The 25,150-nt window shown below is 40.4% G+C and overlaps 3 protein-coding genes across 3 annotated transcripts; all 3 read right to left on the reverse strand.

Annotated features, from left to right (window-relative positions):
* Positions 1–1,086: 1,086 nt before the first annotated feature.
* Positions 1,087–5,348, reverse strand: LOC141776818 (actin nucleation-promoting factor WAS). Its single transcript, XM_074650633.1, has 8 exons — positions 5,283–5,348; positions 3,000–3,146; positions 2,642–2,728; positions 2,459–2,543; positions 2,252–2,321; positions 1,841–2,174; positions 1,420–1,721; positions 1,087–1,328 (listed from the first exon to the last, which is right to left on the reverse strand). The coding sequence occupies exons 1-6, from the start codon at positions 5,346–5,348 to the stop codon at positions 2,027–2,029; spliced, it is 603 nt and encodes a 200-aa protein (XP_074506734.1). The 3' UTR covers positions 1,087–1,328; positions 1,420–1,721; positions 1,841–2,026.
* Positions 5,349–7,133: 1,785 nt separating this feature from the next.
* On the reverse strand, positions 7,134–14,528 carry LOC141766960 (MAP kinase-activated protein kinase 2-like). Its single transcript, XM_074634195.1, has 10 exons — positions 13,696–14,528; positions 11,486–11,625; positions 10,174–10,238; positions 10,008–10,087; positions 9,800–9,926; positions 9,561–9,636; positions 9,315–9,439; positions 7,794–7,879; positions 7,624–7,704; positions 7,134–7,537 (listed from the first exon to the last, which is right to left on the reverse strand). Exons 1-10 carry the CDS (start codon positions 13,963–13,965, stop codon positions 7,304–7,306), a joined length of 1,284 nt encoding a protein of 427 aa, XP_074490296.1. The 5' UTR covers positions 13,966–14,528; the 3' UTR covers positions 7,134–7,303.
* Positions 14,529–16,092: 1,564 nt separating this feature from the next.
* Positions 16,093–25,150, reverse strand: uroc1 (urocanate hydratase 1). The gene is made up of 20 exons (XM_074634167.1): positions 24,877–25,150; positions 24,106–24,236; positions 23,287–23,380; positions 23,132–23,191; positions 22,921–23,049; positions 22,769–22,830; positions 22,592–22,658; positions 21,558–21,701; positions 21,370–21,458; positions 19,864–19,926; positions 19,567–19,746; positions 19,378–19,475; positions 19,214–19,286; positions 18,889–19,078; positions 18,679–18,777; positions 18,466–18,565; positions 18,250–18,331; positions 16,621–16,720; positions 16,334–16,523; positions 16,093–16,301 (listed from the first exon to the last, which is right to left on the reverse strand). Exons 1-19 carry the CDS (start codon positions 25,000–25,002, stop codon positions 16,383–16,385), a joined length of 2,028 nt encoding a protein of 675 aa, XP_074490268.1. The 5' UTR covers positions 25,003–25,150; the 3' UTR covers positions 16,093–16,301; positions 16,334–16,382.

Here is a 25,150-nt window from a genome sequence, read left to right on the forward strand (position 1 = left end):
TAACTTCTTTTAATCATATTTGCTCCATTTCTACCCACTGCTGCTTTAAGTAGGCTACTATATCAACTAATGGGTCCAGCATTAACACATAATCTTCAGGCCAGGCAAAATGTAGATATGATCACTTTATTATTTCAAATGCAGATTCTTAAATCTTAAATTACTAAATTTTCACATTGATCTTCACATTTTCTTGTATTTGTCAGTTACAATAAGCAGTGGTGTAGTGGAGGGTATACGCGGGTATACGGGGCATAAACACCTCTTTTTCTGGTATTTTACAGTATACCACCTATCAGCCAAAAAACGTTGGAATATATAGGAGAGTATACCCACTTCCTTCTCGGTAACCTACTACCAATCTGCCTAGTGGTACACCCACCTCATCAACGACCACTACACCATTGCCTATAAGTCAAGAACAGAAACAACTTCAACAGTATCTGTACAGTACAAACTTGTACAAAATGATTGAAACAGTGGGATTTGAATAATTAAGAAATCAGAGAGCATACTGTATTGAACCTATACCTGAACACATCTTAGCTAATTAATTTAAATTGCTGGCTTCAGGAGGTGTCTGCTCTACCTCCCAGTAAAATGAATCTATACACAGAGCTTTTTATTTGCTTAATCTTCACAATTTTTCATAGGTCATCATTTTATTCGTTTGCATGGCTTTATTAGTTTATGAGTCTTTACATTTAGGGATATTATGTATTTAATAATAGGTTGTTGTTTTTGACCAATTCCACATACAGTTTTTAATCTTGCAGTCTTTGTTTTAGCTTTGTGATTAACAGTGTTTCATGATTAACTTATTTATGTGTGTATTTGCTGAGGTGGCGAGCTGCATACAACTGATTGTTCATTTGTAGGGTAAATAAAAGGGTTAAATAGAGTTGTAATGAGTTGAATTGAGTAAATAAAGCTTTGCACAAACAAACTGACACAAAGAAAACCTGGGGCCATGTGGTGTTATTACAGTGCAGGAGTACTAGTTGGATTTTGGGTAAATAATAAAGCTTACTCAGACGTGACAAAGTGACTGCTGTGCCCCACAGCTCAGTGCATTGTGTTCAATGCACTGAGCTGTGGGGCACAGCAGTCACTTTTGCCGTAAGAGGTTTGTGTGAGAATAACAGACAACAAGCAGCATCTCATCTATATCACACATTTGTTTAAAGGTGCTCTTCTCTATTAGTGTCCGGCTACATTTGACTCCCATCTGTACTTGACCTTTGCCGGAGCAGCTGCTTTTGTCTGAATACTTCTCTCAGTGAAGTCAGAATAGGGTCACTTGCTTCTGCAACTGCTGAAGAGCCCACCTGACGCTGCAAAAACAAAAGTTGAGATCATTCAGACCACACATTTTACATAATCAAATTTACAGAACTGTAACAGCATGTGTCCTCTTACCGGTTTGAAAGTTACACTCTTTTTGATCCTCTCTGGGAGAACTGGAGCAGGAGCAGGAGGAGGAGGAGGAGGAGGAGGAGGAGGAGGAGGAGGAGGAGGAAAAGGAGGAGGAGGAGGAGCAGGATGAGCAGGAGGAGGAGGACAAGGGGGAATCTGAATCAGGTGTAGTGTGTCACTGCACTGTGATGTCTGCTGGGAGGCTGTGCTGCCTTTGAAGGAGGGAACCGGTGGCAAAGGCCCTTTCCTCAGAGCAAGCGAGATGGACCCCCCTGCAGCTCTCGGGAATGTCTGAGATACTGAGCCTGTCAAATATGCAAAAGCAAGGTCTTAAAAAAGACTCTGTATTACTTTTAAATGTTTACTTTTGGTGTATAAAATAAACAACATAAAAGGAGCATTAACATTTTTCAAGATAAAGTACCTCTGCTTCTCAGCTCTCTCTGCACAGCCTTCAGTCCAAATTGGTTGATGATGCAGTCGACAGCTTCAGTGATGTCTTTGTCTTTCAGGTCTTTCTCATCATGTCTTGACTGCATCGACAGCCTCCTCATAGGGCGGTTAAGATCCTTAAACTCCTCCAAGCAGATACAGCAGGGAATGGACTCATTTAGCATGTTTGTTTGTCTATTTGGCTCATGTAAGCTGTTAGCATTTGACTTACTGAACTGGAGGTTAGTGTAACCGGTGGGGATGGTGGGGATGGTGCGTCCATGGGGAAATGTTGTTCTTTGTCCAAATGGTCAAGTGGCTTAATTCTACAGAGATAAAAATCACTTTAATCCTCTGCTCTCATCTCCTCCTTACGTCTATAGAGTCGTAACATTTTTGTCACCCTGAATCAGGAGGATCACTTGTTGACTTGTTTTCAGCTTTTTTTTTTTCACTCATCCTGGTCATCTTTTCTGCAAAACAGATGAAGTAAAATGAAAGGGAAACAAGACACCGATGAGAACTGACAGAGGTGCTTTCAGGTGAAAAAAGAAGCACACCTATAAAATGTGTTGACACATGTGAGTCATCTACTTGTTGTTATTCTTACCTCGGTTTCTTTGGGCAGCCTCCACTGCCAGGTGAAATTCCTCTGCCTCGGTCTCTTCTGCAAAGTTGAGGCCTACATGATGGCCCTGTGCAAACACAGTAAATCCACATTAAACCAACTCAAAACTAATATATTCTCGTGAGCATGTTGCAAGCAGTGACACTTTAAAACAAGGTTGCTTACATCTGCAGGGAACGTGTGGAAGAACATGCTTGTTGCTGTGTACATGAATGGGGTGTACAGTTCCTGCTCCCACAGTAACTTGGCACGCTGTGTTCAAGGAAAGATAAGGAAAGGATTAAAGGAAAGGAAGAAAGGAAAGGTGTTTTATAGTAGACGCATGAGGACAAGTACCGGCACGCCCACAAAGACAATCGTTACTAAAGGAAACTAAATCAAAGAATACAAACTGTCCCATACATGCAACTGTACTCGAACACACAAAATGAAGCTAACATGTCACTTCATTGAGAGAAGTAGATGTGTTATCAGATGTGAGTATAGGTGGAGTATCTCTTATCAGTTCTGCAGTTCCTTTTACCTTGACACAGTACAGACGCAGGAAGTGTGTGTGAATGGACTTATCCTCAATGAGACACACCGAGCCACAACCCAAACAACTCCAGCCTGGACTCTCATCCTGGGTGTCTTTGTCCACCAGTACCTGGGCTACTGTACTTTTGATCAGCTGAAACACAACAGATCATGACAATAGAATACACTTATCCAAACTTGTGCAAAAATACTGATTCATCAATACTGTGATTGAGAAAAATAATTCAATTTTACATATCATCCTATTACCAAAGCAGAGTAAAAGGATTCAAATGTGCTGAGCTGTTTTTCTTCTCTGCTGGTGCAGGAAGGGAAGACTTTCAAGTCCCTAAAATCTTTTTGGGAATATGGTTCAACCAGTGTTTGTGCATCTTCTCTACAATCAGTTCTATTTTTTTCCTCACGGCTATTTTCCTTTTAGCTTCAACCATTCCTTAAAGGTACAGTGTGTGGGATTTGGCGGCATCTAGTGGTGTTGTTGCAGATTGCAACCAACTAAGTACCCCTTCGCTCACTCCTCCCTTTCCAAGACTGCGGTAATGTGAGATGCGGAGTGCAAAACCGTGGTAACGCCATTTCGCCTCACTCAGAGGCCATCCTCACCATAATAACACTACTTTAGGAGCAACGGAAGTCAGATGGCGGCTGACTGTACCACGGTTGCACTCTGCAGCTCACGTTACCGCTGTTTCACATGCGTGTCGGAGAACGTGAAAGGCTCTCTCTAGAGTCAGTGTTTGGTTTGTGCGTTCTGGGCTACTGTAGAAACATGGCGGAGCCGCTAGTCGCCGTTAGTTCTTTGATGTCGGGTTGGTGTGTCTGGGCCTTTACACTCTGCAGCTGACATTACTGCACACTGTTTCACAAGCGTGTCGGAAAACTACGGTGGCCTTCAGGTGACGTAAATACATGAAAGGTTCTCTCAAGAGTCAGTGTTTGGTTTGTCCGTTCTGGGCTACTGTAGAAACAAGGCGGAGCAACATGGCGGACTCCGTGGAGAGGACCCGCTACCTATGTAGATATGAAGGGCTCATTCTAAGCTAACGAAAACACAACAATTCTTAGTTTGAAGTGATTATACACTAATGAAAACATAGTTACGAATATTATATTCCATTTCTGTTAATAGATCCCCCGAAATGTTACACACAAGTTTTTTTTTAACCGACTCATAGCTTTTGTGACTCAGAGTAACCTTTGAGACATTCTGGTTTAGTTTCAGATTGTTTCATAGCAGAGAGGCAGCTCCTCAGAGAGACCGTGACCTCTTTTTAGAGGCTGGTGATGCTGGGAAATGATCCATTTAACTTTCCATTATATTACAGCCCTGACATTAATTAGGTTCACTCATTCAGGTCCTACATCACCATGGCTGCGATGGCAAATCATCATCATCCATAGTACACAAAATATGTGAAGGTCTCATCTTTTCTCTATTAATGATACACTTTGACAGCTAATGTTCACTGTTATGCTGACGACGCACTGTTATACCTGTATATAAAGCCAACTGCAATCTCTTCTTTCATTTAGGACTATTTTCAAGTCGTTTTTGTTTTCAGTGATAACGTCAACAGTCAACGTTTCTGTCTCATCTCCAAGTTAAGTTAAGCCTTAAGTTACCCTTAAGTTTCTTGACCATTTAGGGAATGAATCACAGAACCTAAATCTTATGACAAAATTAACATTACTTATTTCATTCCAAAATTAAGATCTTATTGTTAATTTTTATGGACTTGCTGTTATGTATTGATATTGTATTAATTGTAACAGACATCTTTTATATTTCCCCCTCTTCTTTCTTTCTTTCCATTTATTTAATTAATTTACTTCTTTGCTATTTTCAAGGTCTTTAAAAAGCATCTGCTCTGATAACATGGCGTGATAGTGCCAGGAAATACAAGCAGCAGATAGCAACTGTAAACAAAACAGCCCTCACAGAAAGCTCATTCATCTACTAGGCCTCCTCTGATAAATGTTACTGATAACACGAAAACAACCCCAGGAAATACTAGAACATCCTTCTTCTTTCTTTTCAAATATTTCATCACTATAACACGCATTCACTTTTTGTCAGCATTGTTTGTTTATTTGTTCTATTAATTCTTAAAATGTATTAATTTATGGCAATAATAAGTATATACCAGTCTCAGACAATAATTTAATTTGGCTGGTTCAAATGGTTAGAAATACAGAAAAATCCTGAGGTCAATTTTTATTAAGTTGTATTTGACGGATGTTTGAAGTGATAATAATGAACTGAACTGACCTTACACTGAGGTTCGAGCAGAGCGAAGAGGATACCTTTCTCACGGACAGTCAGAAGATCACTCATTACATGAAATCCAGGAGTCAGATTTGATGCCATCACAAGACCCTTAATTTCACCTACTCGCCACGACTTTCACCACGTCGTCCTGTCATTGATTTCTGAACACAATACTTTCAGTCCTGACTGTAACTGGTCGTCAATCAATGCAAATTTCATGCAAATTTATTTGACTTGGTGTACACTGTGTATACACTGTGGCTTTCCTTCCGTAACTGAACAACTGTGTCTGCAGTCAATGGCAAAAGATAACAAGAAGACATTAGTTGAGAATATGTATTCAAAATGTATGATGTGCGTGCATGTTCAGAGTGTTTGTAACCCCACTTTGTTTTATTGGGATCCTCAATTAGAAATGAACTGTGAATAAAATAATATATAAATAAAATAATTGTAATCACATATACTGTTTACGTCACCCTGTCACTATTCTGCTCCAAAATGAAACAGACAACCAAAAATAACTACATTTGAAGTATTTAGAATTTAAAGTTAAGTTCAGTTTTGAGGTACTTGAACTTAGTAGTATTTATTCTACTTTATACTTCTAAGTTGCTACATTTCAGAGGGAATATTGAGTTTTATGATATTGTTATAGATTAAACTTCCCTACAGTATATAAAGTAGTTATAATTAGCCCAACACCAAACATACATTACAAAATAATAATATAATTGTGAGTAATATATAATAATACTGTATAACACTGTCATGGGTCATTCTGCTGCTTAATGAGCACTTTTTCTTTTGATATACAAAATTATATTTTGTTTATATTGTGTACTTTTACTTAAAGGCGCAGTGTGTAGGATCTGGCGCCGTCTAGATTGCAACCAACTGAAACTCCTCCTGTGTGCCAAGCGTGTAGGAGAACTACAGCGGCCGATGTGAAAACGCGAATGGTTCTCTACAGCCAGTGTTTGGTTTGTCCCTTCTGGGCTACTGTAGAAACATGGCGGTTGACTTCATGAAGAGGACCTGCTCCCTATGTAGATATAAACGGCTCATTCGAAGGTAACAAAAACACAACGATTCATATTTTCAGGTGATTATACACTATTGAAAAAATAGTGATTAATATTATATTCCATTTCTGCCATATAGATGCCCCTAAATGTTCCTTTAAGTACAATTTTAACCGAAAGTCTGCTACATGTAATGGAGTGTTTTGACGTTGGAGTACTGCCACTGGCTACACCTGCTTTAATCCTGTGCACATGAAAAATTAACGGTGGGTGTTGAGTTTGCACTGCCATCGGTCCTGTTCACTGAAGCTCTAACGCTTCCATTTCCCTCAGTTTACTCAACAATGTACTGAAGAAATGAACATTTATCTTGCAGCCAAAAACTCATGAGTTACTGGTATACAGGCAGTATTAATTGTTTAGCGGAGGCTCTCACAGGAAGACGTTTCAAGTATGTGGAAATGTCTGGTAAGGTTGATAGATCACACAATGCCAGAGGCATGTTATCACCTTGACGTCTCAAAGTCTTAATGTCCCTTGAATGTGCATGTTACAATTCCCACATAACTAACCATCATAAAAGTCCCCTAGAAGACATATTAGTTAGATGTAATCTTGCCTTTTATGACTTCCATATACAGTCTTTCTTTGTTTGCAGCAGAAGAAGCAATTTCTCACACTTCTGCAAAATCTCTGCACTATTTTGGGGATTTTCACGAGACAGCAATAATAAGTCCCCAAAGAGGTTTTATAATTCTCTCAGTGTCAAAAAAAACGTGTAAAATAAGATTTCCTGTACACAAATGACAATACAACACAGCTGTAAAACATAAAAAACAAGTTTATTTTGAATGTTAGAGTGGTAACAATGAAAATAAATGACATTAATTAGACTATTGAGTGCAGTGATACAAAGAAGGATAAAAAGTAAGTAAAATACAATCAGTGATATGTAGATGGGATGAAGATGCTCACTCTGGCTCTCATGATTTTATACTACTTTTGTTCAACAATGATTTCCCCAAGCTCTTCAGCAAATGTAACTTCTCTGTGGCTATTACACACCATTCCTCCATCTCCTCCTTCAGCGTCTCCTCCGCTGTGAGCTCCTTCAGGAACCGGCTTCCTCCGTCTCTTGTTGAGCAGAGGGTTGTTGGACGTGTCCAGATCTTTGATCTTGACCTGGTCGTAGTCCACACGCATGGTCGCCAGGGCGCTGGTCATTTCCTCCTGTTGGAAGATATTTTGTGCTGTAAATCTGGTGCTTTACTGCCACCTCGTGGTCATATTCTGAAAATAAACAGAGTGGGTCCCACCTTCACGTCGTCCCACAGCTCCTTGTCCTCTGTCAAAACACGAGAGGTGTGGAGGGGGGTCGGAGGGACCACCATTGACTGCTGCGGTATTAAAAAAACATGAACATCTTGTGAATAAAAGGGGGAAAAGCACACAGGTGTAGAGACAAAGTCACAAAGTGATAACTTACACTAATCCAGGGATGGTTCACAAACTGTCCAATGGTCATCCTCTCATTGGGGTCTGTCTTCAGCAACTGAATGATGAGCTGTTTGGCTACAAAACACAATTAAACAACATCAGGCATTTAATCCGATAAGTCTTTAGTGCAATATGGACCTATAATGATGTTGGCTCTTCTGTGTTAACTGAAGATGTTGTACAGGTTGAATTTTCAAACACATGATCAGGTCAGTGCAGCACATTTAAACTGCATTAATTGATTTTTTTGCCACTTGGGGGCTTTGGAAACAAGCTGTAAACACAACACTGACATATCATCCTCTTTTAAGTTCTTCTGGTTCTTATTTACACATCCAGCTGTTACAGAGCAACATTATCGTTCATTTAGAGTCGTGTTTCTGGCCACCTGATGAATGTAAGTCTGTTAGTCACTCTCTTTTAGTTCTTTTTTGGTCTCTACCAACTCCTGAGAGAAATATTTGGCTCCTAAGTTGCTAAATGCTCCAACATGTTCACTGGCTAGTTGCCAATTTTGTCAACCTGTCATTAGGTGCTGGGCAGATAGAGTGGAGTCAGTTTTTTCCCCCTGAAAACAGCTGCTTGTGGCTAGAAACAAGGTGAAAGAGATCAGACTGAACCAAAATAGTAAAATTGCAGGTAGTAAAACCAAAACAGCGAGTTAAAAGATGCTAAAGCTCTTCATAGAGCTGAGGGGAACTGCAGTTGGGTGTGGGTTCAACACAACACGTTCTCATCCCAACTCGTCACATACCGCCGCTTTGTCGCACCCCTTGACGTCACGTCACGCCCTCTGGCATCACTTTATTTTTGGCATCAAAACCACTATAGTTAGGTTTAGGAAACAGATACATGGTCGGGCTTTAAACTACCACGTTTTTAGAGTGTAAATGAGACTGAACATTGTGAACATGGGACTCGAATGAACAGCTGATTGTAACATGACGCACAGGACACACACAGCGGTCTCCTGGATGAAAGCCTTGTGTTTGTTGGACCCATCCACCTCCCCTCCCGCTCTGCCCTGTGTGTCTTTTGCTCTTTAAACTTCATCACCACACACCCAGCGCACTGTCCCAAAGTGTTTACTGTTGCCACAGATGGGTTTAGATTGTAGTTAATGGGCCGTGCGCTGAACCGGCGCTAAAGGGTGCCGTGTACAGCAGTATCAACATCGCCTGTTCTCATTCCCAGGGCGTCAAATACCGAGGCTTTGTCATGGCCGTCCATGACAAAGCCTCGGTATTTGACGCCCTGGGAATGAGAACAGGCTGTTGGTCGCTACGAGCAACCCCTTTTACAGTCATTTGATCCATTGTAAATATAAACATATTGACTATAGCAGCTTTGAATTGGAATACAATTTTTTATTGTGAATATTATTTATTGTATGCCATATCTATGCTGGATTCATACAAAGTAGGAACTTGTAATAAAAATTTTGCACAACCCCGTTACAGCTTTGAAATCTTTTCCTTGATATTTATGAATTTTATGTGCAAAGCCTGACCTTCTTCAGAAACGTCAGCCCACTCAGGGTTGGGGAACTCATATTGGCCCAACCTGATCCTCTGCTTCATGCCTGGAGAGATGGCCTGACCTGTGTTTGAGTAGAACGGAGGAAACCCACACAGACTAGAAACAGAAGAGAAAAAAAGACTATTTTACTTTGCTGTCACCAAAACGCAGAGTTGAACATCTATATACCAGAACAGTTATAAAGGTTGAATCAGTTGCAGACGCACATGATACTCACAGAATGTACATGATTACGCCCAGAGACCACATGTCACATGATTTGTCATATTTCTCTGGCCCAAGCACTTCTGGGGCTGAATGGACAAATAGATACAGATAAAACCAACGCAATAATGTGGAGAACGACAGACACGCTCACTACTCAATATGCAGACAACACATAGACAACATGTGAGTGAATGACATATCAGAAAAACATGCCTGTTATAGCACATCTACATGGCAGCAAACACTCACCAACATAATACGGAGTGTAACAGGGAGTTTGGAGGGAGTTGTGCAGCGTCGTCTCTTTAGCGAAGCCAAAGTCAGTCAATGTCAGCGTGGCGTTACTCTCCTTGGTGGTATACAGCAGGTTTTCAGGCTGTATGAGGAAAAGAAAACAGTTAGAGATGCAAAACAATGTGTTTATCTTAGAAATGATTGATGACAGCAGCGGCAGCACCTTTACATCCCTGTGAGCGAGGTCCATGTGGTGGAGGTACTCTATGGCCGTGCCGATGTCGTGCATGATCTCTGACGCTTCTGATGGACAAACATGACATCATAGATGTGACATGTTCAGGATGCAGTATAGAGACCCATATATTTAAATGTGAACTCTGACGCACCTCTCTCTGTGAAGGCCTGGTCCCCTCTGGCCTGAATGCGACTGAACAGCTCCCCTCCCTCCATACTGAGACAAGATTAACAAAGAGATCAGAACTGGGGCAGCGAGGGGACTCTTGGCAGATCTCCACTGTGATCGTGATTTGACAACAAAGCGAGTCATTGTGAGTCACAATTTACTGTTCATGATGAGTCTCCTGAGCCTCGGCAGACCCAGATGACTCAAGCAGAAAGGACGTATTAAAGGGAAAATAACTATTGTAGCCATTTCCCACGATGAAGTTTATACAAACGTAAATTATATGACGTGTTTTTGTTCAGGATATTACATACCCAAATTAGCTTTATTTGAAAATGCAGCTCACGATGTAGCTTTGTATCAGAAAATGTTTCCTTATTCTAATAAAAACTGCCTTCTGTCAACCGTGTTAACTCTCAGCATTAAAATATGATCTGTGTGTTTGAAGCACAAGTGGACGTTGTTAAATAACTACAGGTATGAACATAGCCCAGATCACGATGGGAATATGGTGGCTTCCAGTCACTCAAGCTGCATTAACACGTGTCCAGAGACTTCTATGTCAAGTAACGTAAGAACGTGAAAGGTTCTCTCTAGAGCCAGTGTTTGGTTTGTCCGTTCTGGGCTACTGTAGAAACATGGCGGAGAAATACGGCAGACTCCGTGAAGAGGACCCGCTCCCTATGTAGATATGAAGGGCTCATTCTAAGCTAACGAAAACACAACGATTATTAGTTTCAGGTGATTATACACTAATGAAAACATAGTTCTGAATATTATGTTCTATTTCTGCTAATAGATCCTCCAAAGAGTTCCAACATATTATGTATCTAAGAGCACATGCTGTGATGTGGAAGATGCCTCGGGCAGCAAAGAACAATCTGGATTTCTAATTCTTAACTAAACAGAAACAGAAAAAGTATGGGAGAGTGCAGATGTTTATCAGTGGCATTTTTCCCAAAATCAAATGCAAGTGCAAAACTAAATTCCAATCCCAAGCAGTCACTGAAGATGTATTTGATTTGCATTCTTATGCCAGGTGTGAGCTGGAATCAAGCTCAGCTGGATCCAGATACCATCCACTCATTTCTACATACAAGATATTCTGAACAGCATCAAGGAGCTTCACATAGTCCGTCTCTCTGCTGTTCCTCTGCTTCACCCTTTTCAAATTCCTAAATGAACACAAAGCTCTACTACATTATAGAAAAAACACATGAGGAAATCTGTTTGAGCATTCCCATTAAGACCTAAAATAAGCAGACAGCAAATAAGGTAGTGCTGGTAATGCTCACCACTCCATTATGATGAGGAGACATTTCTTCCCCTGGTGCATGTTCTCATACAGACTGAGTATTCGGACGATGTGGGGACCTCCGGAAACTCGCCAGTGCAGCTCAACTTCCCGTCTGGCTTTAGGAACATCGTACAGGATCTGCTCCAAAGAACAAAAACATGCATCAATGAAAGGCTTCTGCTTCTTATGCTTCTTTTATATTTGTCTAAAGTAGGGCTGCAACAATAATCGATTAGTCAATTATTAAATCAATTGCTTGTTTTGAGTAATTTTTTTCAAGAAAACAGTCAAAATTCTCTGATTCCAGCTTCTTAAATGTGAATATTTTCTGGTTTCTATACTCCTCTATGACAGTAAACTCAATATCTTTGAGTTGTGGACAAAACAAGACATTTGAGGACGTCATCTTGGGCTTTGGGAAACACTGATCGACATTTTTCAATATATTCTGAAGTGATTTTAGAGTTAGTTTGAATTAGTTTGACATCCTTGTCAAGAAATCAATAAGTCCACACAGAGACACTCAGTGTTTACAGCACCGTTAGTGGCCGCTATTAAAACCATTAATCTACATTTACAAGAGAGGACATTAAGAGTGAAGACTGCATTTAGCAATGTACTCCATCTTTAATGTGCAGCTCTGGTATCAGAGCTGCGGGGAGGAGGATATCCTAGTCAGACCCCAGTCCACATCCTCATGGGCATTACAATGCATTTTGAGCCCTGGAGGAGGAAAATGGGTTCAGATATGTGTTTATAAAGGTGTGACTTTCCTCTGAATTCTCTATGCACTAATCATTACCACTCACAGAACACTTCCACAGATTTTCCATTTCATTGTATATATTCGGTTGTGGCTTACCACGATATTCCAAATAAAACATGCAGAGGCCTTCTTGGGGCTGCTCTTCCTGTTTGTGTTTTCTTAAGGCTTTGCTGCAACTCTATAGTACAGACAGCTGCTTATCGACTTACCAGCACTAGAATTCTAATAACTTGTATTACTGAAATTGGATTTTATAAATCACTGTAAACATTTAATAACACTTAAAGCAGCAGGGGGTAGAAGTGGAGAAAAGATGATTAAAAAAAGTTATTTTTATAAAACGTAAAAAATCATTTTCCTCTGTGTCCTCCGGTGCTCCTAACGGATCTGCAAGATTTCACAGACCGGAGGAAAACAACCAATCAGAGCTGAACTGCAGTCTGCCGTCTTTGAGCAGCTGTCAATCACTCACGAACTCCGATCAAACGGTCAAACTAGGCAGCGCTGATCAAATATGAATCAATATTATGTTACTGTAATGCCTATTTGTTGCCTCAGATGTTTTCAGAAACATCTTGTAGTGTACTGTTTAGCTGTAAAATGAGAAAGTTTCTGACCCGGCCGCCATGTTGAGATCAGTTGAGGAAATACCAAGCACCGCCCACCAGCCGGAGCGAACTTTCTCTTTTTACAGCTAAACAGTACACTACAAGATGTTTCTGACAACATTTGAGGTGATAAATAGTAACAGAATATTGATTCATAATCAGAGTTTGCAAGTGATTGACGGCTGCCTCCGTTGAATGAACAGCCAATAGGAACGCTCTCTCTCCTGTGATTGGTCAAAGTCCCCCGTCACGGCTTAGATTTTTTAAAGCCTGAAAACAGAGCCATGAGGAGGTGCAGAAGTCTAGTTATCTCTCAGAGCACTTGAATTACAATATGCTGAACGATTATCATGGAATTTTTGCCCAATGACGCTAAAAAATATTCTCCCTGCTGCAGCTTTAATGTTGCGTATAGATGAGTAATAAAATGTGTTAAATGTCAGATGATAAAGTACCAACAGGGCAGATCATTGTCCTCAACAACAACCAGCATAGCAGAGTGGAAACTGTGTCAAAGCATCCCAGACAGCACACATCACTGTCTGGGTATAGCTCAGAGACTGAATTCAGATTATTGCTTCATCCATCCATGGTTGAATTTCATCTGCATCATATCATATAACTGATCATGCAAAATCATTATTGGACATACATTTTTTTTATATAAAGTAGTAATCAAAAATCCTGGACACATTTCCTCAGTATAAGACACCATAACATGGTGGAGATCACAGAGAAGACATGAATAATTGATGCTCTCTTTCTTTCCAGTGGCTGCTCCAGAGGACTGTTCACATCACATCACACAGGGTAAACAAGGACACAACCACACACCTTCAGGGCACATTTCACTCCTGTTTTCTTGCAATAACATTCCAGCACTTTGCCATTGATTCCCAGGCCGAGGACCTGGGATGTGATCTTATAGTCATCTGTCACCGCATGTCTCCTGAACTCCAGTGAGGAGTAAGGAGGAGGAGGAGTAGGAGGATGAGGCTGCAGGTCAGAGCTGCTCCCCAGCAGGCTGGTGGACTCACTGTGCTGCTGCTGCTGCTGTTGCGCACTAATTGAATTGACCGACTGCTCCTCCTGGTTATGATGCATTATTTATTTTTTTCTGGAAAATCCAACAGTGATGCAGAGCAAATCCCATCAGTGTGTCTGCCACAGAAAAACACCCCGGTGTTATCCTAGTTCATCCGCAAAGGTCCAGAGGACTTTGGTGCTGCCCGACACAACATCTCGCCCACTTTGACCAACATGAGGTATGCAAATCTATAAAAGCTCCTTAGAGTACCAAAAAAATGGGCGGAGTTGTGAAACCTTGGCGTCAAAAGATCCCAGCTGATCTGGATGTTTAGAGTAGAGATGGTACAAACACACTAAATGAGTGAGAGAAAGGAAAATACTACAGGAGTCTGGTACTCTTGTCTGGTCCTCATCACGGTTCTCTGCCTCTTCCTGTAGGCTACAGCAGGCTCTCCAATTCCCTGACGTCAGCGAGGAGCGCCTCAAATTCATTCTCTTAAAGGAACAACCACGCGTAAAGACGCACGGCAGGAGTGCACCAGTGGGATTTAAAAAACAAGTTATTTTTATAAAACGGTCGCTTTATTGTGACAGTAGCACATGAAACATGTAACCTGAAAAAAATCATGTGCCTCTGTGTCCTCCAGTGCTCCTAACAGTATCTGCAAGATTTCACAGACCGGAGGAAAACAAGCAGTTAGAGCCAGCGTCGGCGTTAGGGGCGGGCCATGGGGGTCCAGGCCCGTCCAAAAAGGTCACTGTGCCCCCTCAGCTGAATTCTCTCCTGACAAAAAACTAAACTGAAATAACAGCTAAACTATAAGTAAAATGAAGTCATTCAGTTTGGTAATGGAAGGACTTAACACTGCAATGCAAAATAAAGCACAAAACAGTGATAGTTTTGCATTTAGGAAACAACTAAGACATGTACTTGGGCTTGATTACATTGTTTTCTATTGGAGGGTCCTAACTGGCCGTGAGCAACACAGCGCCGCATGACGTTTTGTCTGAACTTCTATCAGATACACGGTTCCTATTTTTTCCTGTCACTCATATTGAGAGGAACGGCTGATTAGTTTAGATAAAATGAGCCGAGAAAACCGGGTCAGTTGTCCTGGATGTAAATGAAAATATTAACTTGATTACTGACACTTTCAGCAGAAGCATTGACGCTCGCAGTTATATGTAATAAAGTTCACTAGTGAAATTTTATTACGAGCTACCTGTCAAAATATAACAGCCATCTCACTAATGGTTCAAATAAAACAGGAACACACAGCGCAAAGACACAACTATGGAAACTCTGGGAAATATGAGCCGTCACGACAATATTTCAGTAAGGAGCCTCGTTTTGATCCGCTCCGTTTGCGTGTTTTTTTTTTTTTTAATCTAGCTCAATAGAAAAAAATGAGAGAAAGTAGACCTACAAACCTGGTGCATTAAAGCACAATTAGGACCAAGAGAGTAAAAAGCATCCTGTGCTCCTCTCACATCTTACTTCTTCTACCTGTTTGGATTATTCTGTTCAGTATTGTGGAATAAAACAACGGACTAATGTTACACTACAGCAGGCTGAGCAGGGACAACAACTGGTGAGTGTAACATCCACATTTAGTCTTTATTAACTTAAATTATAGTTATGAAGAAATCAGTCAGACTGTTAGATTAATGTGTTGTTTAACTTTCTGTTTACTGGATCTCGGCACCCGTGTGTGTGCACATTTTGACCCTGGCACTAGCAAGATGCAGGGCGTGCCTGAGGAGTTATCTGTAGCCTCCAGTACCTCCTCATTTCACTACAGAAACCGAAATAAGGTGGCAGCTGGCTGGAGAAGATCACTAGATAACAACCTACTTGCTCTTGGCTATATTGTATGTTATTTCCAGTAAATATCACAAATAAAACGTGTGTTTTCTGATAAAAAAAAAAGTATGAACGTCAGTTATCTGTCTCTTTCAGCACCAAAAACATGGTTGAAGCAGACATCAAAATGAAAAATATGTGCAGTTGAAGACAGAAACAATCCAGCCAGCTGTGGCCAAAACATTGCTTTGGCATCCTGATTGATATCTTTTTCCTTTGTTTTCACACTATAAAATAAACAATAGCTCTCTACTTCTAACCTGTCATTGATAACTTGACTGACAGTTTTGGACAAATTATTTTGTAGATTATTGACATACAAATGACTCATAATATGCTTTATCATTTATACATACTTGTAGTTTAATTTTCAGCACAAAAAATAAAGAATATACTGTCGCAGATTAAATTATTAAAACAGCCTAGCACAATATTGTAGCCTACTTTGCATTCATGGCAAACAATTTATGTAACAACATTGCCACTGATTCATGAACTAGTACTGACCGTCTGCAGTGTATGATTTAAACAGCTTGATGAGGCCTGACTCAGACACTACTGGAGGTATTACAGCTTTACTGAGTGACTCTATGTATAGCTGGCTGTTAAACCTGTGCTTCAATGTTGGCTAGCCCTGCAGGGCCCGGTCCAGCACGCGTTCATCCTGTACAGGAAACGGCATGGTGACACGCAACTGGCTGTTCTCCTCCATGGTGTGCTGTATGGTCTCATAGGCGTTTGAGTTTCCAGACCAGCAGCGACGAGCCACCTGCAGCACGCAGAAACAGATCAGAGCCATTAGAGCATGTTGTAAACAACAAGTGAGGCTGGACTCTATCACAGCGCTCTCCTCTCTACACTCTCACCCCGTTGGAGACGTCCCAGTTGAGCACCAGTCTGGCACGCTTCGCCGTCTCCTCTGAGCCGTCCAATAGCAAACCAAACCCTCCGTTCATCACCTCGCCCCTGCAGGAGAGAACAGCCATCATTAATGTGGTAAATTGATAGTTAACTAAACTTAAGTTAATATTTATTTTACTGTTAAAGCAGCAGCAGGCAGTATATTTTTGGCATCATTGGGCAAAAGTTCCATAATAACCTTTCAGCATATTGTAATTCAAGTGTTCTGAGAGAAAACTAGACTTCTGCACCTCCTCATGGCTCTGTTTTCAGGCTTTAGAAAATCTAGCCCGTGACGGGAGACTTTGACCAATCACAGGTCATTTCAGAGAGAGAGCGTTGCTATTGGTTGCGGTCCGGTTCACTTGGCATTCCTTCGCAAGATTTCACAATGGCGGGGGCGTCACAAACTTTCTCATTTTACAGCTAAACGGTACACTACAAGATGATCATGAAAACATTTGAGGCGAGAAATAGACATTAACGTAACAGAATATTAATTCATAATTAGTTAGTTAGTTTGACCTTAGTTTGACCGTTTGGTCGGAGTTTGCAAGTGATTGACAGCCGGCTCTCATAGACGGCAGCTGGACAGCAGACCTCAGATCAGCTCTTACTGCTTGTTTTCCTCCGGTATGTGAAATCTTGCAGATGCCGTTAGGAGCACCGTTTTATAAAAATAACTTTTTTTCTCCATCATATTTTCTCTAATCTCGCCTACTTCAGCTTTAACAAACAATGAAATTATAATTAATAATGTTTACTAAATATTAGTAATGCTAAAATTTCTGTTATTTCATCATTAGTTTGTGTAATATGAAATAATTAGTTTATAAATGATGTATTGTATCATCGCTGATAAGAGTTGATAACAATTACATTCTGATTACATTAGTAAACTATTTATTAACAGTGTATTGTTGCACAAATTATAACATCTTATATACTATATGAAGTATTTGTTAGTGATAACCAAATGATTTTAAACTTTTATGAAATTGTTTGTAAAACATCTATAAACATTACATAAATAGATGGACCAGAAACTAATTATTAACCACTGACAAACTATTAACTATTTATCTAGATAATGATTATAGATGCTTTACAAAGTATTTATTAAACTTTTAACACGGTATTATAATCATTAGTTGCTACTTTATAATAGCCATCCATTACAAACCAATTATTAACCAAAAACAAATTGTTACAAATATCTATCTATGTAATGTTTATAGATGTTTTACAAACAATTTCTTAAAAGGTTTACAAATCGTTTGGTAATCATTAACAAAAATACTTATATATTTATAGTATATAAAATGTTTTAATGTCTGCAATAATAAACTGTTAAAATAGAATCATTTGGAGCATTACTTATAATTAGTAAACATTAATTATCATTTAATTTTTTGTTAACAGTAAAATAACTTTTAACTAAAGTTTAATACATTATTAATTTACCATTTATTAATGATGGTTATTATAAAGTGATACCTAATGGAATAAAAACACTGACTATGTGACAGATAAGTATTGATGATTCAAAACCTTTCACACAGATTACTGTTTACTGGATGAGCAGCCGTCCTTACCAGCCAACGCCACCACCGTTGTGCAGGGCTACCCATGTGGCGCCCCTGAATGCATCACCGACAAAGTTCTGGACCGCCATGTCTGTAAGGGGGAGACGTTGTGAGCTCTGACTTCTGAAAATGATTCCTGCAACTCTTACTGGTTATATGAATAAAGAGAGACAGGAATGGGATCATCTGAGCCACTGGTTTCTGACAAAGCTGTAGTGAACATACCTGCACAGAAGGCAGATCCATCATACACATTAGAGGTTTCTCTGAAGGGGCTGTCTGTGCCACTGACATCATGATGATCTCTGCTAATAACCACAGGAGCCTGAACAACAGAAATAACATAACACACTGTTGAGACCGCAGTGAAAACTTGATATCTTGCAGACCGCAAGTAAACATGAAATAATCTTCTTAGCAGACAATTTATCCTCTTACTGAAACTCTTCCATCAGCGATAGCCTGGTTGATAGCCAGAGCAATGCAGACTCTCCCTCTCTGGTCAGAGTAGAGGATTCTGGCTTGGGATCCCACAACCTAAACAAAGAGAGTACACACAGAGGAAATCAGCTCACTGCAGCTGCGTATCTTTTCATCAGATTTTCATTGACTGATTGGTTGGTTGGTTGCCAAAGAAATTTTACTCACCATTTTGTGTTTTCCAGCCTCTCTGATCCAGCGGATGTTGTCATTGTACTGCTGTTTGATGCGATCAGTCACGTTGGCGCTAATTTCCTCCAGGACAGTAGCGGCGATGTCGTCCGTTACAGCAAGATCTTGGGGGTCGCCAGATGTGCACACCCAGCGAAATGGGCCAAAGCCCAAAGAGAAAATGTCCCTGTGGCAAAAGGCAGAAGAAGAGAGATCACAAACTATTAATCGCGAGAATACCAGATGTGACCACAGTTTACGTGTCTGTCTTTTTTATAAAGTTCTATTACATGATCAACACTAGATTGAATGAATGTCTCACCCCATAATGTGCTGGACATACGAAGGGTAACGGAATTCTGTTGCTCCTCCGCCGACCTTTTCTACCTCTGCTCCTATAAAAACAAAGAACACAAGCTTCTTTATTGGTCCGACATAGACTGAATGATAATGATGATATGTTTATGTGAATATTAAATTACTGACCAGCTCTCTGGGCCTCCAGGAGAAATGCATTGCCGTAGTCCCAGAAGAACATACCAGCATCAGACAGCTTGTTGATGGCCTTAATGTGTCTTCGGAGGCTGCGATCGCATGTAAAACACATTCAGCTCAATAGACCCAGATATTGCAGAAAGTGTACCATGGAAAAACCATCTGTGTGATTAATATTACCTTTCTTGGACTATGGTTTGGAAACGGTTAGAATCAGTTGTCATGAGCTGGTTCGCCTGGCGGAAGCTGAGCTGGACTGGGTAGTAGCCTCCGTTAAATGGGTTGTGAAGGGAGGTCTGGTCTGAACCCAGATCCACCAGGAGCTCCCCGGTCCTCTCATACTCCAACAGCAGCCTCTCCCTGGTTAGAGAGGTAGAACAAAGATGTCTAGAGTATGTAACAAAAGGTGTCTCTTTCACTGCAGCTGCAGACCTGGGTCGTGTCTGGGCAGCAGGAAGTTTTTCACCTCGCACTCACCACAAGTCTACAATGTTGCCATGGAAACCCATACTGAGGGGAGTCTTGGAGCTCTTGGCCTCTCTGAAAAACACAACATACTGAATTACTGACAGGGTTACATTATAGGATCCATCTTACCGTCTTTACTGCAGCACAGCAATGCTAACATGTATGGAGCTTTCTTTGCGAGAGTTAGACAAGAAGATCGATACCACCACCAGCTGGTAAGCTTAGTTCAGCTTAAAGATGGGAAATAGGGGGAAATAAATAAGCTGGCTCTGTCGGAAGACAAGAAAATCGACCTTCAGATAGTTGGTGGCCTGACCAAGAAATAGTTGGTCACATAACGTCCTATAAAACTATGACGCGTTATTTTTATACCTTTTTTTGAACGGACTAAACAAATGAGATATAAAATGTTAATTAATAAGCTTTATTGGTGCTGATAGGTGGATTTTGTTACCTTTGGACAGAACCAGGCTAGCCGTTTCCCTCTATTTCCAAGCTAAGCTAAGCACCTGCTGGACGTAGCTTCATATTTACCGTCAGACACGAGAGTGATAATGATCTTCTCTTTAACTACCCAAAAATATCTAACTATTCTTTTAATGATCTAATATATAACAGTATTCACACGAGCCATTTGTCTACATTGAGGACTTTAACTTAATACTTTCGGTACATTTTGCTAACAATACGTCCTCACTTTTACTTGTCACTGAGTATTTCTACAGTGTGGTATTACTATCTTACTTAAAGGTCCCATATTGTAAAAAGTGAGATTTTCATGTCTTTTATATTATAAAGTAGGTTTAAGTGTTACATAAATACTGTGAAAGTATCAAAACACTCAAAAAAAAACAGCCCATATTCAGAAACTGTGCGTTTGAAACAAGCCGTTAGGATTTCTGCCCATTTGTGATGTCACAAATATACAATATTTAGACCATTACACGGTTTTTAAACATTCTAAATGTGTCCCAGTTTATTTCCTGTTGCAGTGTATGTGAATGACATCAGCTGACAGGAAACTGTTGCCTAGCAACGCATTTCGGTTGCCATTCCGTTGAAATGCACTAAAACTCTGTGTTTCAGACAGAGGGTGAATACAAGTATATTCAGACTGACAGTATGAGGAAAATAAAGGTTTTTTGAACATTAAAGCATGTAAACATGTTCTAATAGAAACACAAAATACAAGCATGAACCTGTAAATGAGCACGATATGACCCCTTTAAGTAAAGGATGTGACTACAACCTCCACCACTGCCATGTAGGGCTTTTTTTAGTTAACAGGGCTGCCAATTAATATTGTAAGTACTGCAAGTCTGAACTTTTACTGGATAAAACTGATAATGAGTGTCACACATGTAGAGAGAAACACACACACTGTGTGTTTGTCAGATCAAAACCCTCAAGACCATCGATATCAGTTAAATGGAAGAGTAATAGAAAGTATGCAGCAATGATTTTTTTTTTTTTTTTAATAATTTGCACACTCAAGTCACTTTTCCTCTTTGTTACCTGATGCGTTTAATGCAGTGGTCCATGCTGCTGGTGACCTCCATCAGCCAGCCCTGCTCGTGCCTCTTTCTAAGAGGAGCCTCATCCACCTACATAGAAATCAAATTTACAGTCACGCTGACAGACATACAGGACTTCCTTCGTTGAGTATTAACAGTTGAGTATTAAATGACCGGACACCAGCTGACCTCTGCAATCACGCCAATGCAACCTGCGATGACGGCAGCTTTCGCCTGAGCTCCGCTCATACCCCCGAGGCCAGAGGTCACAAAGACGCGGCCGCTCAAGTCATCAGAGCCCAGGTACCTCCGGCCGGCGTTCAGCACAGTCAGCTGCACAGAAAAACACAAGGGAGGAAATAAAAAACAGGAACTACAACATACAGGTATTGTGTACACTAAACGTTATGATTCCAAGCAGTGGTTCCCAACCGTTTTGACATGTGACCTTGATTTTCCCTCCTCAGATCATTTAATTTAAATTATTTTTAGAGGTCTAAAGAGGTGAAATTATCCACTATTATTATTATTAAGTATAATTTTCTTGGGAAGGACTTTTTTTTTTATCTCGTGACACTCATCGTACAATCTCTTTCAGGGGTCCTGGCCCTCTAGTTGGGAACAAGGTTATAATAGTTTTGAAGTTTCAATTAGTTTTTTATTTTATTTTAGTTTAGTGTGTTTGCTAGTTTCAGTTTTGTTTAATTTTTTTTTAGGAAGGTTTAGTTTTGCATTAGTTTTAGTTTTTTATTGTTGGGATTAGGTATAATGTCTCAGAAATATGTAGTAACATGAATATAAAATACATGGTTGGAGAACTGTGTAGGAATGGCCATCATGTTTAATGTTTAATCTTCATGCTACTTTAGTGAAGCAATTGCGGTACAGCGCCATCTCAAGTCCGTTCAGTTTCTTTGGTTTAATGTCATGAGAGTTGATGGAAATAGATGCGGTTTCCTTTTTTCGGTAGTGTTATATTATAGCTAAAAAAATTAATTATTTATTTATTTAATTAATTTAGGTTCATTTTTATTTTATTTTTATTAGTTTCTTTTTAACCAGGCAATATAGTTTCAGTTAAGTTTTAGTTTTTCTTAAAGAAATAGTTTTTTCACTGGTTATTTCATTTTAGTTTCAGTTTTAGTTTATTATAGATTAAAAGTAATCCATATTTTGCATGATGATTTGCATATATATACATGTATTTTAATAATTTCACAAACCATAGTGCCATGAACGATCCCTTGAGGTCCGATGTAGCAGTAGCTGCCTGCTGTCATTTGACCGTACCTGAAAACAGACAAACAAAAGAACACAGATTACATCAAGATCAACATCTGCATCCACATGAGGATCAAAATAGCATCATTTTCTTCCTGAAAAGCACCTTAAAAACTTACATCGACACACCGAGGGCAAACATCTTTTCATATTGATTTCTGGAGGAGTAATTTGGAATAACCTGAGGGATGCAACAACAAAAAAAAAGAGTGAGTATGTCAGTACACAAGGATGCATGTGTTGTTTAATCAGGTGTGTGTTGGGCAGTTACCATGCCGTTGGTGATGATGGCGCGAGGTGATGAAGGCAGGCTGGGGAACAGGCCCATGGGATGACCGCTGTACATGACCAGAGTTTGTTCCTCGGTCATCTCGCTCAGGTAATGCATCACCAGGCGAAACTGCACCCAGACACACACAAGTCATTAATATTTATCTATTTAGACTCTATACATTGTTATTGAACACAAACTCAGGGCTTACCTGGGCCCAGTTACTAAACACCTGTCCATTCCCTCCGTAGGTGACGAGCTCCTGGGGGAACTGAGGGATAAAAGAAATTGAAGCCGTCATCGAGACAATGAATTAAACAAAAGACTTCACACACTTAGTTAATATGATCTGTGTTAGAGGCTCACCTGAGCAACTGCTGGGTCCAGGTTGTTCATGATCATTAGCATTATGGAGGCAGCTTGACGTGTGCGGCATGGGTACTGATCTATGGGGTAAGCTCTGAGGAGACAGAGGGAAACTCACATCACTGCTGTGGAGGAAGGAAAACTAGACAATACCATCTTAAAGTGAGACTGTGTGCTGAACAGAAGCCTCTGTGGAAACAGATTTTAATTACAGGAGGACACATTGATTTCTATTTATGTCTGGCGAGGTGCGGTGTGTTTACTTGAGAGTGGTGTGAAAATGGTCGGCAAACGGCGCTTTGTTTCATGTACGTATCATAACAACGGCTTGTATATCCGCAGTCCTCGGTTTTCCAGTTTCCCTTTCTGCTGGTGTGGAGAGTTATTTCCTCTCAAGCAGGCGCAGAACGTATGTGGTTGTTTGCCGTCGGCTGTAGTCTTTGCGGTGTGTCCGAGTGCATCTTTTTGGCCAAAACGAAAGGTTCTCTCTAGAGTCAGTGTTTGGTTTGTCCGTTCTGGGCTACTGTAGAAACATGGCGGAGCAACGTGGTGGGCCCCCTGAAGAAGACCCGCTCCCTACGTAGATATGTAGGGCTCATTCTAAGCTAACAAAAACGATTCTTAGTTTCAGGTGATTATACACTAATGAAAACATAGTTATGAATATTATATTCCATTTCTGCAAACAAATCCCCCGAAATGTTACACACTGTTCCTTTAATTGTTTTTGCAAAAAAAGGAATACCAGCCAATACACATCATATTCATTTCACTCTCAAATATCAATGTGGATACTGACTCATCGTCAGGTTGCCTCACCTCATGCGTAACGTGGGGCAGAAGCGGTACATGTAGATGTGCCCGTACTGCCGCAGCTCTTGAGCGAACTCGGGTGCAAGTGTTGCGTGGTGGGACGGAGGGAAATAACGCAATGCATTTCTCAGCGCCAACTAGAGAGAAGAGGCATTTACAGCAGGTTAGTGAATACACACTGTACAGTACAGAGCAAATCATATCTCATACAGTCAGATAGAGGAATAGATCTTTTACTTTTTTAGGGATAACAGACTCACTGCGTCTCTTTTAATCATTGACTGAAGCCTTTGCTCTCAGTTTGGGCAATCAGTTATGGACCGTAGAGAATAATCAATTTTAGGAAGGCCCATGAGACAACAATGGTGATGCAATAAGTCAGAGTACACAGCATGGCATTAATGTTACACAGTGAGCTGTAACCTCCATTAGCTCACACTCACATTGTTCCATGATCATGTCTAAAGGCAGCTTTTCCTTTTGATAGTCGTTTGACAGTTTTGACTGCAGCAAAGCTGGTAAGCAGGATATTATATCTTCATTTTAGAGTTTTATTCGGAGGAAGTATTTTGACTTGTTATGGAGGAAAAGCACAGGATTAATGATTGCTCCGTTTCATTTAAGCATAAATGTACTGCAACCACTATATCTAGCTCAATAGTTACACCTGAATTTAAGGGATCTAAATGTCATAAAATGTACCCGAACTACTGATTTACAAATTACTGAGAGACGAAGGTGATAAAAAATGTTGAAATTACTTGTATATTGACTCACCCGCTCCTCCTCTCCTGTAAGGTTGGGGGTCCGTGTAGGTGCATGTGGCACATTGGTGTCTCTACCACGATTAGCTGGCAAAGGGTCCAGGGGTAAACCGTTGCATATCTCCTTTAAAGAAGACATCCTGTTGGGGGTTTTCTGTCACACGCTTGAGCAAAAACCTGAACACGGAGTCCACGCTGGAGATTGAAGGCAGCTCTCAGCCTCACTGCAGACCGTCCTCTATGGAGAGAAAGACTGTACGTGTGACGATCTGAGGGCGATCACTCTT

The sequence above is a fragment of the Sebastes fasciatus genome, chromosome 1, assembly GCF_043250625.1.
Source record: "Sebastes fasciatus isolate fSebFas1 chromosome 1, fSebFas1.pri, whole genome shotgun sequence".
In the NCBI taxonomy this organism is placed as follows: domain Eukaryota; kingdom Metazoa; phylum Chordata; class Actinopteri; order Perciformes; family Sebastidae; genus Sebastes; species Sebastes fasciatus.

Coding starts and splice junctions, on each gene's coding strand:
- LOC141776818 (XM_074650633.1), bottom strand. CDS start 5,348: ATGAGTGATCTTCTGACTGTCCGTGAGAAAGGTATCCTCTTCGCTCTG. Junction 2,729..2,999: donor TGCGTCTGTACTGTGTCAAG/GTAAAAGGAACT, acceptor CCTTGAACACAG/CGTGCCAAGTTACTGTGGGA. Junction 2,322..2,458: donor GGCTGCCCAAAGAAACCGAG/GTAAGAATAACA, acceptor TCTGTTTTGCAG/AAAAGATGACCAGGATGAGT.
- LOC141766960 (XM_074634195.1), bottom strand. CDS start 13,965: ATGCATCATAACCAGGAGGAGCAGTCGGTCAATTCAATTAGTGCGCAA. Junction 10,088..10,173: donor CCAGGCCTTCACAGAGAGAG/GTGCGTCAGAGT, acceptor TTTGTCCATCAG/AAGCGTCAGAGATCATGCAC. Junction 9,440..9,560: donor GGCGTAATCATGTACATTCT/GTGAGTATCATG, acceptor TTCTGTTTCTAG/TCTGTGTGGGTTTCCTCCGT.
- uroc1 (XM_074634167.1), bottom strand. CDS start 25,002: ATGTCTTCTTTAAAGGAGATATGCAACGGTTTACCCCTGGACCCTTTG. Junction 22,659..22,768: donor TTTGCCCTCGGTGTGTCGAT/GTAAGTTTTTAA, acceptor GTCTGTTTTCAG/GTACGGTCAAATGACAGCAG. Junction 19,287..19,377: donor CCTGGAGGCCCAGAGAGCTG/GTCAGTAATTTA, acceptor TTGTTTTTATAG/GAGCAGAGGTAGAAAAGGTC.